General features: G+C 35.0%; 1 protein-coding gene across 1 annotated transcript; it reads left to right on the plus strand.

Moving 5' to 3' along the window:
* Positions 1-495: 495 nt before the first annotated feature.
* Positions 496-9,839, plus strand: LOC124646128 (tyrosine aminotransferase-like). Its single transcript, XM_047186208.1, has 5 exons — positions 496-646; positions 7,830-8,158; positions 8,244-8,717; positions 8,935-9,117; positions 9,324-9,839. Exons 1-5 carry the CDS (start codon positions 496-498, stop codon positions 9,516-9,518), a joined length of 1,332 nt encoding a protein of 443 aa, XP_047042164.1. The 3' UTR covers positions 9,519-9,839.
* Positions 9,840-13,501: the final 3,662 nt, after the last annotated feature.

Genomic DNA, 13,501 nt, shown 5'->3' on the forward strand with positions numbered 1-13,501 from the left:
AATGTATCAGATTTAAAACTGCATCAACAGTTTTTGTTCAATCTAGCAATCATATTTCGGTAGGGGCCATTGAAACCTAAACTCTAAGGTGGGCCAATAGATGTGTCCAGAAGTGTATTATGTCCATATCATGTCAGCTCTAAACATGGGTATCTATCAGACATATTAGTTTTACTTATTCATGCCTACAATTTTCAAAAGTTGCACTCGAGTTCTTTTCATCAGATAATTAGGTAGGTACTAGATTTGGTGACAAATTAATATTGTTAAAATCGGTTGCTAATGGACGGAGTTGTGGACTGTTGAAGAGAAAATCCAAAAAGAATATTTACTTTTGATAAGTTTTCCTAAATAGGTAGCATCCAAGTTCATTATTGAAAATTGGTCCATCAATATAATATCTGCTCATTTGCATTTCTAGTTTCGCTTCTCAAAGCCGTACCTACTTAAGTGAGGTTTACAGAAAAATTATCGCCATTATAGTTTCGCTCTTTCATGAAGATGTCGTGTCGGTTACGGGGTCACAAGGAGTGGAACGTGCGGGCTTCCACTTTAGCCCGCAATACGTATAATCCTATCAGAGATGTCATAGAAACTCTTCAAATAAAACCGAATCCAAAAAAATCATACATCCCGCTTTCAGTGGGTAAGTACCCTTTTTTTGTTACACACATGTTTCAGTTACAGCACGAGTAAAAATCTACCTATCCCCAGGAAAAAAGAAAATTGTCGTTTATAAAATAGTATTTTTTTATTTTTTCTGATTTGTACTGACTAAAAAAAATAATAGTTGTTTGACCAATTAATAAAATTTCTGTAATTTTAGTATAAGCACCTATATTATTCTTGTCATAAAAATTAAGTAAGGATTGAAAAATCTGCCCTCAACAATTTTTATCTATTTTTTTATTTATTTATTTATGTAACATGGAAGACTTACACCTAAAATAACTAGGAATAACACAAGTTTAGTTATGGTAATAGCATAGAGCAAACTGTAAGTCGTCTGTACAAAATGTTTCAAAATGAAATACCTGTAAAAATGAAACTTACGTAAACCATCATAAAAAAAAACCGGCCAAGTGCGAGTCAGACTCGCGCACGAAGGGTTCCGTAAAATTTTTATAAAACTGCATCTACCTGTTGTCGTAATCGATATCGAGCAAAGGTAAGCAAAATAACTTAACCAAAATTACAGTTAAATCAACCTATCTCAAAAACTATAAGAGATACTTTGATCAAACCAAAAATCGTTGAAAGAGTTAATTAGCATGCATCACCTCTATTTTTTTTAGAATTTTATACCCCGTAGTTATAAAAATAGAGGGGGGGGGACATACTTTTTACGACTTTGAGAGCTGATATCTCAAAAACCGTTCACTTTAAGAAAAATGTTTTTTAGAAAACTTTATATCATTTTAAAAGACCTTTCCATTGATACCCCACACGGGTATGTACATCGAAAAAAAAAGTTTCATCCCTCAGTTACATGTATGGGGGGCCCCACCCCCAATTCTTTTTTTTACTATTTAGTGTCATATTTTTGTAGCGGTTCATACAACACATATTCCCATCAAATTTCATCACTGTAGTACTTATAGTTTCCGAGTAAATCGGCTGTGACAGACGGACAGACGGACAGACGGACAGACGGACATGACGAAACTATAAGGGTTCCGTTTTTGCCATTTTGGCTACGGAACCCTAAAAACGAATAAATTAAAAATATATAAGCGCATCTTCGCCCGTGAAGCATTTCTGCTTACTTACTGCGAATGCAAAAGACGAAACTATTTCTCCTTACGTAGCTGTCCCTTCATAATAATCCGTCAATGTATATTTACATCGAATCCATCATGAATACATCAAATGATACCTATAGGTTCACCGAATAACGTACTAAGTCCAGTTACGAATTGAGTACATTTGTATTCACTTGTGTACATTTGTAGTGTAAGTTGATACAGTCCGGTACCAAAAAAAAATAAAAACTGCCAAAAACTGTGTTGTCGCTAGTTTACCAGAGTATTCAGTTATTTTTTTTAAGTTTAATATGATAAGTAAATTTTGGAGCTTGTGTTGTTAAAAAATTATGACCCTTTACGTTGTTGGGTATTTTTGAAACTTTAGATTTGTTCAGCAACTTGTGATACTGACCGTACATAGGGCTGCCATCCGTCCGGGTTTCCCCGGATTTGTCCTCGTTTGGAGGCCGTCCGGGGGCCGTCCGGGCGGGGTTTCAAGAAGTGTCCGGGGAAAACCCGGACACTTTTCATGTAAGGAAGCACCTCATTGAATTTAAGTATATGTTAATATTAAATGGATTACAAATTAGGTATTATTTTGTTTAAAAAAACAAAAAAAATCGTACTCGTACGCCAAATGTCCGGCTTTTTTTAATGTTTTTCCGGGTTTGGCGAAATTCGAGATGGCAGCCCTAACCGTACATCTACTTTTAGTAGGTCTGTAGTGCGAGTGGTGAAAAAGCTGTTGGTTTTAAAAAAAAAACTTAAATATTAAAACAAATACTTGTTTTGCTTTATAAAAGTTCATAAATATTTATAGGTATATTTTAAAGTCTAGTGGGAAATAAATATCCTAACTGATTAAATAAATAAGCCAAATTTTATAAAAATACCGAATTTATATTTATTTTTAGACTTTGGGATTCTATATTCTCATTTTTTTCTTCTAGAATTTTCTTGACATTCTGAAAAATGCTAAATTAACTTTTTAGAACAACCCACATCATACCTAAAATTCTCCCTTGCGAGAAACCCGATCGACTTTATCCTGATATTATGAAATGGGTTAATTTGTCTCTTAAATAAATTAAATGGTTACCTATCGTTGTCTTTGGTATCCTGAAAAATGTGATAAGTGCCAGTCTCCTAATATTTATGTCTGGATGTCGAGGTAAACGGATTCAAACGCCTGTGATATTCGCAATGTGTGCCGTTGGTCAACACTGGATGATATGTTTATTCATGATATTAAGGATATTTGCATTTTGTTTCTGACATTTTGATTTTCAACAAAATAGCCAAGAATAGGTAGATAAACTACGTGTCGAAAATCGATTCAAGTAAGTAGACTTGTAGCATGACGTCTTCTATTGATATTGATAGAGTCAAAAAAATGTCTGTTAAATGGATTAATAATTTGTTTTTCATTCGTCATCTTAGGTACTTAGTATTCCTAGGACTTCGGGTCGGGGTCGCCCCAACACTTACAGATATTTAATTGATGAACTAATTACAGCATTTACTTTGGTATCATTGATTGATATAATTAATAGAGAACACTAGAAAATTGCAGCAGCATCTTAGTAGACATTTGTAATAATGACGCCCGCCTTTTAACATGAATTTTCCTCCTTTAAATTGGCTACTTTTCTTACCTACGGCTAGTAGTTTCAATGAAGATAAGTAAGTTTGATAGCATAAGTAAGTAAAGTAAAGCTAAGTAAGTTTAATATTGGATTTATAGGATAATTTTGATATTTCCGTGTAAGTAAATACTTTACTTTTGGAACTTTATACTTAGTAAAAAAAAATAACTTTGATGGCCATATGTTACCTACAGTGTTTAACAACAAGGTCCAATTTAAGTTCATCGGTGGTATAAACGTCCCTTTTTACAAAAAAAAAACAGTACTTAGAAAATTGAACGTAAAAATTCATAATAGACAGTTGTTTTAAGAAAACAGATGCTTATATTGTCGTGTACATGGGCCTAAGATACCTACAGTTTAAAAAGGTGTGTTCCCATTACAAAACCGCTAAACGAAATAACCAAATCAATATTCATTCGGACGAGACGGTTTCATTATTTTTTTTCCTTTTTCTAAATGTATACGAATTAGTATTTCGGTACCTATTAATAAATGTTTACGCAAATAAATACCTACTTAAAGACGGAAAAAATATTTTAAGTAAAACGTGCCTCTTCTCGCACGTGTTTCATTAAATTAAATAGGGATGTTACTTAATTCTAGGCATTGTCTAAATTATTTTGTTATCGGACTTTTTAAAACAAGAGTTAATAGTCTTTTTAACTTTGTTGGTTTTTAAAACGAATACTTACATACGTGTAGGCACCTAATGTCAATGATCCCTGGACCTAAATAAACATAAATTGAACGTACTACTAGATACATGCGATAAATTAATCATCTCATCTGCCTTTCTTCCAACCATGTTGGGAACGGTTTCCAGTCTAACCAAATGCAGCTCAGTGCCAGTGTTTTACAAGGAGCGACTGCCTGTCTATCTGGCCTCCTCCCCAATACCTACCCCTAGGTTAAACTGGTTGTCAGACTTACTGGCTGCTGACCACCCGTAACTATTTTACCTCCAGTTTATCGTGCCCTAAAAACACAGCCATTGGTTTCCAAGATATACTTACTTAGAAAGTGCATAGGTACTATCTTAGAGAAGTTGCATTGATACCTACTTGTCTGACATTAACTGCTTGTATGTAATCGCCAATTATAAAATAACTGAAAAACAATTTTATTGTGATTCTGCGCTCCTGGCACACAACCGAAAATTTCGAACTTTTAGTAAGCAAGTAACAATTTAAATTAGTAAGACCTATGTTTCGCGCTCATTTGAAGAAACACCATATTACCTTCGTTGGTTATTTATTCAGTAGGTTGCGAATTACTTATAGATAAGTCTACTAACCGATTAAACTTTAAACACGGTTAACGTACCTCGCAACCTTCACTATAAATTACTAGTGCAAAGTTTTTATACATTTGTATTTTTCATTCATAAAATTCTGCTACGATTCGTGACCATTTCAAAATTGTCTTCAATGCAATGAATACTAGAAACTAATTAAGTTCTAAAAGATTATTGAATTATGTAAGAAGTTTTTATATTTTCCGATTGTTTATCTACCTTTTTGGAATTTCCTCAATGGTCTGTCTGTAGTCTCCATCATTAAAATAACTCAAAACCTCCATTGAAAAAGTGTCACCAGCATTTTCGAGAGTGACAAGGGGACTGTATTTTGCAAAAGAGATGTCAGCAACCCCAGCGGGGCCCAGCAGGGTCAAGTCCTGCCGGGGCTGCGGGATTGTTCGAAAGAGTTACCGCGGCCCTGGTACATTAAAGGCCTAAGACGGAACAAGACGGTTTTTAGTCAGTAAGAGTCTGACACTCCCTCACCGCTGCTAACCCACAGCGGGACCCGGGAACCCATTTGATACATTTTGACGTCGTTAAAAAAAAACCCTTTTAATGGAAGGGCAAGGGGGTTCTTAAAGTTTAGTGTCCCAAGTCCCACCTACTAGCGTAATAGGAGTCATTATAAATATTGCGTAAAATAGACTTGTTAAAATGATGAAGCAGTGCTAGAAAAATGAGAATTTTTGAACAAAAACCTAGTTACTTCAAAAATACGCGACAAGAAAATTCGCAATGATGGTTATTTATTTCTTCTTGTAAAATGAGAACCGCAGAAGTGATAGCGAGATCTGTCATACATTCGGAAAATTATTCTCAAAGAAATTGCAAAAACCCTTTAAAAAGTAGCACTAGCCCTGGGGTTCAAAATTTTGCTTGTAGTGTCCCTCTGAAGCTTTCAGGATTCTTATGAGAAAAGAGATATAGTATAAAGAACGACGTATGAAGGGGGTAGACAGTAGGTATAGGTAGGTACTCTACGTAAAAAGAGCATCGTGGTGTTTATCAAAACTCCTGTCGCACGAGACTAGTGAACTATTTTTATTACCAAATTATATTTATTAGGCAGCACCGTATCAGGTTTTGTAGATGTTTGTATGCATAATCGTTTTTTATCCGCAATCACGCCACCTAGACGTAATAAAGAACGTTGAATATGAATGTCAACTCATTAAAGGCATCTCTTTTGTTTTTATCAATCAAATACTTGAATACATTTAAATTACTATTACTATTTAAATTTTTATACACACGGGGGCTGGGGCGCGTTGCTATCTCTCATATTAAATTTTGCGAAAGATAGGTACTTAATGCCATCCTATGTAGCTACATGTTGCTAATTACAAGTTATAGTTCAGTTTATTTTAGCTACTAATTACGTACACTTAGGTGTAGGTCTGTAAGCAGAATAATTTATTTCTTAAAAATAGATTATATTATTAAAGAAATACGTCACAAGGTTTTACAGAGCAAAATAGCACAATTACTTAATGTAGGAATTGACAATGAATTAAATGATTTTTATCATTAAAATTATCCTTGATTGATCCTTGACCGCTTTTCCTGTATCGGTAAACTTGGCCTCGTGACATAGTATTATCACATCTTTGTTTTTGCCTAGGTATCCTACATTTAAATATTGCTTTCCAGTGTTTTCGCGGTTGACCCTCGTCACGTGTAGCGGAGACGTCATGCTTTAATAATAATATGTTGACCTTTTCACTAGCATATTTGAGGCAAAAGTTGACTTTTAAATGTCTAGGTGTACGTAAGACTGGATGAAAAGGGGCGTGATGGTTTTCTCAGCAATGACTGGACGTTTTCTTATTCAAGAATTTCAGGTTTCTGTCTCATTATCCTTTTTGTTAACACATCGTTAACGTATCCTATCCATTTTTATTTGCGATTTTGATTTTAGGCCTTATTCAGACGCCTCGCATTTACCGACACTTTAAATGAACTCGGGGCTTATTTAGACTGACATATTTAATCTCCTATTTAGGTGGGAAATTAACAAATGACCCCCTGCGGGTGCAGCGTGAGGAAGTGTTTTACCCTCTAAACAGGGGCCCGATTCTCCTAATTTTACTTAAGCGACATACGATTCACGTTCGACTCGATTCGACTGAGATCCAATCCCGAATCGATTACGATTGAAGCGTATGTGGCATTCCGCTATTTTTTCTTTGAAATAAACGTTTTTATCCTTTTCTATCATTCAATAATGAATCATTTTGTCTGCAAATGATTTACGATTGCAAAATGATTGTACAGCAAACTACCGTATAGAATGAACCAGAATGCCCGATATGGTTAAAACTGCTATTGCGATCATATTGCGATTCAATTTCTATTCGATTTTAACATTATTAACTTAGGAGAATCGGGCCCCAGCACAGCGATGAACACTGATTAATAGCAATCTAGCAATGTCTACGAATTCTTGCTATGATAAGGCGAACGGGTAGGTAAGTGACCGTAGAACGAGCAACGAAAACAATATTATGACGGTGTCCAGCCGTTTAGACTTACAAATTAGTTGCTCATCTTCATAGACATTATAAATTAAACGAGGCGTTAAAGAATTCAACTGCGACAGTTTAGAGGATTTCCTACCCGTCACGTGTACGACTTTTCAGCCTTGGATTTATCCGCGCGTTCGAATTCTAAAGAGAAGTTAAGGCCTAGATCGATTTTCTTTTTAAATTAATTATTAGTTTGATAGAATTCTTATTAAGAGAGGTTGTTTTGGTTCCGATTCTAGAAATAATCATCTTCCATCACTTATGTAGGCTTTCTCTTTTAATACGGTGTCGCCAGCATGTTTAAAAAATATTTTCAAGTGGACATCAGCATCATTAGCAGTTTTATTTTTACTTTGAACAGCTATTTATAGTGCTCAACATAGTAACACTAACGGAATATCTATTTTAGATAGACCTATTCCGTTAACGTGCTGAATTCAACCACTTATTAGTGTATTAATGACTGCATGAACAATAATTACGGAAACCAGTATCAGATTACTGCTTTTTTCATGGGGTCAATTGCCTCGAGATACGTCTGAATACCCTGAAAGTGTGAACTAGCTAACTTGGTAGTTATTTATTGAATATTTTTTTTATTTTCTTTCAGGCGACCCCACAGCGTTCGGCAATTTACAGCCTTCTGAAAACATAATAGACGCTATATGCGACATTGCTAAACAGAATGACAGTCGGAACTACGCACCTACGATTGGTCACCGGGAGGCGAGGCAAGCAGTGGCGGAGTACAGTGCGCACCAGGGCATGGTGTCAGCTGATGACGTCATCCTCTGCAGCGGATGCTCACATGCCATCGACATCACCCTCAGCGTGATCGCCGACGCTGGACAAAACGTCCTGATACCTCGACCCGGGTACTTGATACACAAAACTCTCGGAGAAGGACTGGGAATCGTTATAAAGTACTACGACTTATTGGTGAGTTTTTTGTTATTTGCCCTCAAAGAATAAATAAAAGATAATGATAAAAATCATTTAATCACATCTCTTTTTCTTCTTACAGCCAGACCAAAACTGGCAGGTAGATCTGGAGAGCCTCGAGAGTCAAATAGACGAGAATACAGCCGCGATTGTAGTGAACAATCCTTCAAACCCGTGTGGCTCAGTGTACACCAGAGAGCACCTCAAAGACATCGTTGATGTGGCATCGAGAAATCGCGTGCCGATAATTGCAGACGAAATTTACGAACATTTCGTTTTCTCCGACCACCAATTCACTGCGATATCATCTGTCTCTAAAGATGTACCGGTTTTAACGTGCAGCGGAGTTACGAAAAGATTTTTGGTTCCCGGATGGCGACTGGGGTGGGTGATCATACATGACCGACAAAACATTTTCAATAAAGAGATCCGCAGTGGACTGATGAGCATGGCAACTCGAATTTTGGGTCCGAATACATTAATGCAGAAGGCGCTGCCGAGAATTCTTAAAGAAACTCCACAAAGCTTTTATGATGACACGATTCGGTTCATTGAGGTAAGTTTATAACTCAGTAACGTAGAATGTAGATACTTAAAAAGTTCAGAATATAGCATGGTAGCTTAAACTAGCATAATCGAACATGACATGAAAATCGATTAGGTAGAGTGGAACAACCAAGAAACGTAAAAAACATTTCAAAATCCTTATCCGTATAGCTCATCTATGAAAGATGACTGAATTTAAGTGTTAACACAAAATTTTAATGTTTCAGAGTCAAGCTAAGCTTGCGTACCAGGAGTTAAAGAAAACTCCCGGACTGCGCCCGATCATGCCACAAGGGTCGATGTACATGATGATTGAAATCAAAACTTCGTTATTCCCCAAATTCGACAACGAGCTACAATTTATTTCAAAAATGTGCAATGAGCAGTCTGTCCTATGCATCCCTGGGAAGGTATGTACTAATTGCCTGCTCAAAAGTGTTCCAAAGTGTGAATGCGAGAAAATGTGGTCAAAACGAATAGATTAATGAACTTTTTGAAGGTTCTCGTTGATACAGAGCCTTTATTATTTCCAGTTTTTCTTCTCTCTTATTTTTAACTATTAAGTAACACATTTAAAAGGTGCCTCAATTAAAAAAAAGTTTTTACGTCATTCCAGTGTTTCAACTATCCCAACTACATGCGGATCGTGCTCACGGTGCCTGAAGAGATACTGCGGGAAGCCTGTGTCAGAATCACTCAATTCTGTGAAGACCACATGCTTAAGAAATTGGATAATGACGTTGTGTCTATTGTTCAAGGCGAGCCAACACGAGCGGCATCCAAGAAAAACTTCCAAAAAAATATTGCTTGATATGTTATATAAGTAAAGTCTACCAAATAAGAAATATTAGCTCCTACCAAAATCGTAGCCGCAAATGTCAATATGACTTCTTGTGAAACAACTTTGCATATGAAAAGTCGGAATTTTATTAAATCAAAAACCATATAACGACCCTAGAATTAATAGTCTTACTGTTCAAGATCAATTATTAACTTAGTATTAAGTTACATGTAATAGTTATAGAAAGTGTAATTAACTTTAGTGTTAGATATTAGATTGATAGATAGTTAGATGTACTTTTTCAACCTAGGTAGTTTCTATATTTTTCGTATTACTTATATAGCCTCAGCAACCTCACCATCGTATTTTACATACATAGGTATTATGTTATTGGATCACCCATAATAAACAAATATTGTTCACCAAATTTCTTTTTTTTTCTGGGACCTAACATTCTGCCCTGTAGCACACCCTATGATTCAGTAAAGATTATTGATGACTGAGTACCACAGTGTGGCTTGTGTATCCACAATACTTGGATAAAGCTTAATAGTGCTTTGTGGATGGAAAATAAATAAAAGAGGAAAATATTATGCGAAAGCACACCATGATCACGATATTTTGACAGTAGTTATGCTATATCCACCCGAAGATAAATGTAGGAACCTATACCTCAATGGAGCCTTCTACAAAGAACTATTATTCTTCAACAGTTAAAATGAAAATACCACTTATAGACAGATCCAGCTACTGATGATTTCGAGTTTCTGTTATATGAAAGGATCCTACCGGTGGCGCCATCTGGTCATATAAGTAGGGACCTAAAGCTTTGCTGTTAACTAAGTAGTAAGTGTGGGGATATAAACACCTTCCACTAATCTTTATTATAATTAAATATTTAATACTGTATTGGTGGTCGCTTTTCTCAGTAGATGGCGTCACATACACAATGAAACAAACTGAGACTCTTGCGTCAACTTAATTAATCATTTATTTATTCCGTTTATTATTGATTGAAACACGAGGCTTTTGTGTTAGTAGTTTATAGGTAAGTGACTGAGGCTTCTTGGACGGACGTTCTGAGTTCGAGTCCTAATTTGGGCAACTTAATTTTTCGACTACAAATCCAAAAAAAAAAAATTGTCAAAGCTAGTCTTTAGCTCAGCTTTTCTGAGAAACTATTGCGCTGCGCAGTAACTACAGGTACCTACTTGGTTTTCATACAAAACACTTCTCTTTCTTTAGGCACCCAGAGTAGGTTCAGATACTCAGCAGCAGTTCAAGATCCAAATATGTACAGCCAAGGGAACGCCTAGGAAAATGTTTTAAGTATACTTCCACTAATAACAGCCAACAACAAAATAATGATTTACCAATGTGTCAATGAATGAGCAGAAACCTTAATATTATCAAAAAAATTAAATTATTTTTTTTCTTCTAGGTCCTGCATGATAGTAATTAAATCCGAAGTTAGATAGGCCCATATGTTTACCGCATATTATAGTAAATTTATTCCTTGTTATTGTTTACGTTTTTACTCCTGTTTACATTGAGTATGAGTCGTAGTAATAGGCGTAACAAAATAACATACAACATTTGCTTACGTCAGATATCATAGGTGACTAGATACCTACGTTCTGCAACACGCAAGCTGCGTAGGTTTACCTATTGCTTTTCATAGACATCGCTTTTTGTGGCGCGTGAATGCATGAAGGAGGCTCATTTAATTTTTCTTTTTGTTGCAACTCTTTGCTTTATTGCACTTTTCTTATCTTAATTGATAGGTACCAATTAGGTGTTGTATGTATATTGATTGTCGCTATGACTTTAATTTTTATTAATTGTTGAGGCATGAAAGAAACGGTCGGAGTGAGTAGGTAGGTACCTAATAATTAATATTTTAAAATAAAAAACAATAAATATTGCTTATCTCAGACAGAACACGTATTACGTACGTAAGTACTTACTTGTTAATAAAATTGCTTTATGAATTTAATTAAAATATGATAAAGTAGGTAGGTTCATAAAATAAATATTTCATTCTCATTATTGCACTCACACAATACAAAATGACTTAGGTAAGTAATAAAATTAATCACTGGGAAGAAACGAAAAAATAAAGTATTTTTTTTTAACTTTTATAATTATAGCTTCTTATAGGTATTTGTTAAGAATAATTAATGGCATCTTTAACACAATATAGTCTCACAATTAAAACAGTCTTAAAAACAATATTAGTAAAAAAAAAAATACTTACTGAATTAATCCAAAGAAGAGTTTAGATTTCTATGAATTTAATAAAGATTTTTCTCTGACACTCACCACCGGGAATACCTTAATATTAATGGCTTCAGGAGGTTGTTCTAGTTTTTTCTTACCGAATGCTGTGTAAATTTTGTGGCAACCTATAAAACCTATAAAATGGTTCATCTAAATTAACATCAGATTTAAGGCGTGATCTTATGATTCCCGGAAATTATTTACCTACCTACCTCAAAGTAATTTTGGATGCCTTTGTTTAACTCCGAAAGTTCTTACAATTCAATATAATGAAATATTATAAAAGGTATTATTTATTAAAAGTTTCTCAGGTATTTGTATTACTGACGTTGTCTAACTTAAGATTGCGTCATTTCGATATTGCCATTTTTTGTGGTGGGAAATCATCATATGACCCCTCCCGCTGTGCGTGCAGAGCAAGGGAGTGTCAGAGTCTTGCTTGCTGACTAAAATCCACCATGTTCCTTCTGGAGCCCGTGGTAGGTACGATTGATTATTAAAAAAGAAACGACACTCCAATTGATATCGAGAACTTGTATTGTTATCAAGCTCGTATTTTAAAGTAATTACGTCGTATACAATTAACTTTTTAACAGATAAGGAGTTATTTAATTACAGGTTATTATAAACACTGTAAACATGACATATATCTTTTAACAGTCCACGTAGGCTTGACTTTAGCAACAATATAAATAGTTCCAAATCTAGAATATTGTATTGGATGTAGCTATGTTTATATCGACATCTTAGGTTTTACCCTATGCATGCATGCCTATATTTTTTGAGAATAGCTTTCGATTTCTCAGGGTTTCCATCATCAGATCATAGACCTGATGACAATAATCTGATGAACAAAAAAAAAAATTGAAAGTGGTTGGTAACGACCAACACAAAAAACAATACAAACAACCGAACTAGTAACCTCCTCTTTTTTGGGAAGTCAGTTAAAAACACAACCCATTGTGCAAGGATCCTAAAAGGACATTGAAATATTTATCACACGTTAAAAACTTTTCAGATATTACTTATCAATTAGAGCAATAATAATTAGGCTCTCAACTAACTGTTTTGTACTGCACGTGGGTTCGAGAGCAACTTATTCAAGTATAAGTAAGCTACAACATAAGTTACGATCACAGTCTTTTGGTTAATCTACGGCACGGGTTTTTATTTGTTTTAAATTCCAAAGATCCGAGTTATTTTCGTTATAAGAGCAGTAATGTGAATAGTCAAATAGTTACCTTATCGTGCGCTTTGAGCGGCAAGCCTGTTATGTTGAAATAACAGAACTTTCCATGCTGTTCTGGAATAGAGGTTGGTATCTACTTAACGTGCATGGATATTGATAGGACTCGGTAAGTATAAAAATGGGATACTTGGACATGATGAATTAAATAATGGTCCTTAGTAAGTGGTATAAAGTCATCAACATAAATTAACGCTTTTGTGAAAAGCCTTTGCGCTTGCTCTTTAGCTGCAATGGACTTTCTTTATAGCACACAGGTATATTATTATTAAATCTATTATTTTTCGGAAATATTATTTTAGCATTTCAGAAAATAATTATGTGCATCGGTAACCATGAATTGGTTTGGTGTTTAACTGGTTCGAGGGGATAAAATTAGGGATAAAACCTTATTAATGACGTTGTTAATTTTTACCCCGTTTATAAAATGGATATCTGTAGGGGCAAGTATGTGGCTTGTAGAATATATAAACAACCTGATTCTATT

Source organism: Helicoverpa zea, chromosome 3 (genome assembly GCF_022581195.2).
Source record: "Helicoverpa zea isolate HzStark_Cry1AcR chromosome 3, ilHelZeax1.1, whole genome shotgun sequence".
Taxonomy (NCBI): domain Eukaryota; kingdom Metazoa; phylum Arthropoda; class Insecta; order Lepidoptera; family Noctuidae; genus Helicoverpa; species Helicoverpa zea.

Coding starts and splice junctions, on each gene's coding strand:
- LOC124646128 (XM_047186208.1), top strand. CDS start 496: ATGAAGATGTCGTGTCGGTTACGGGGTCACAAGGAGTGGAACGTGCGG. Junction 8,159..8,243: donor TAAAGTACTACGACTTATTG/GTGAGTTTTTTG, acceptor TTCTTCTTACAG/CCAGACCAAAACTGGCAGGT. Junction 8,718..8,934: donor ACACGATTCGGTTCATTGAG/GTAAGTTTATAA, acceptor TTAATGTTTCAG/AGTCAAGCTAAGCTTGCGTA.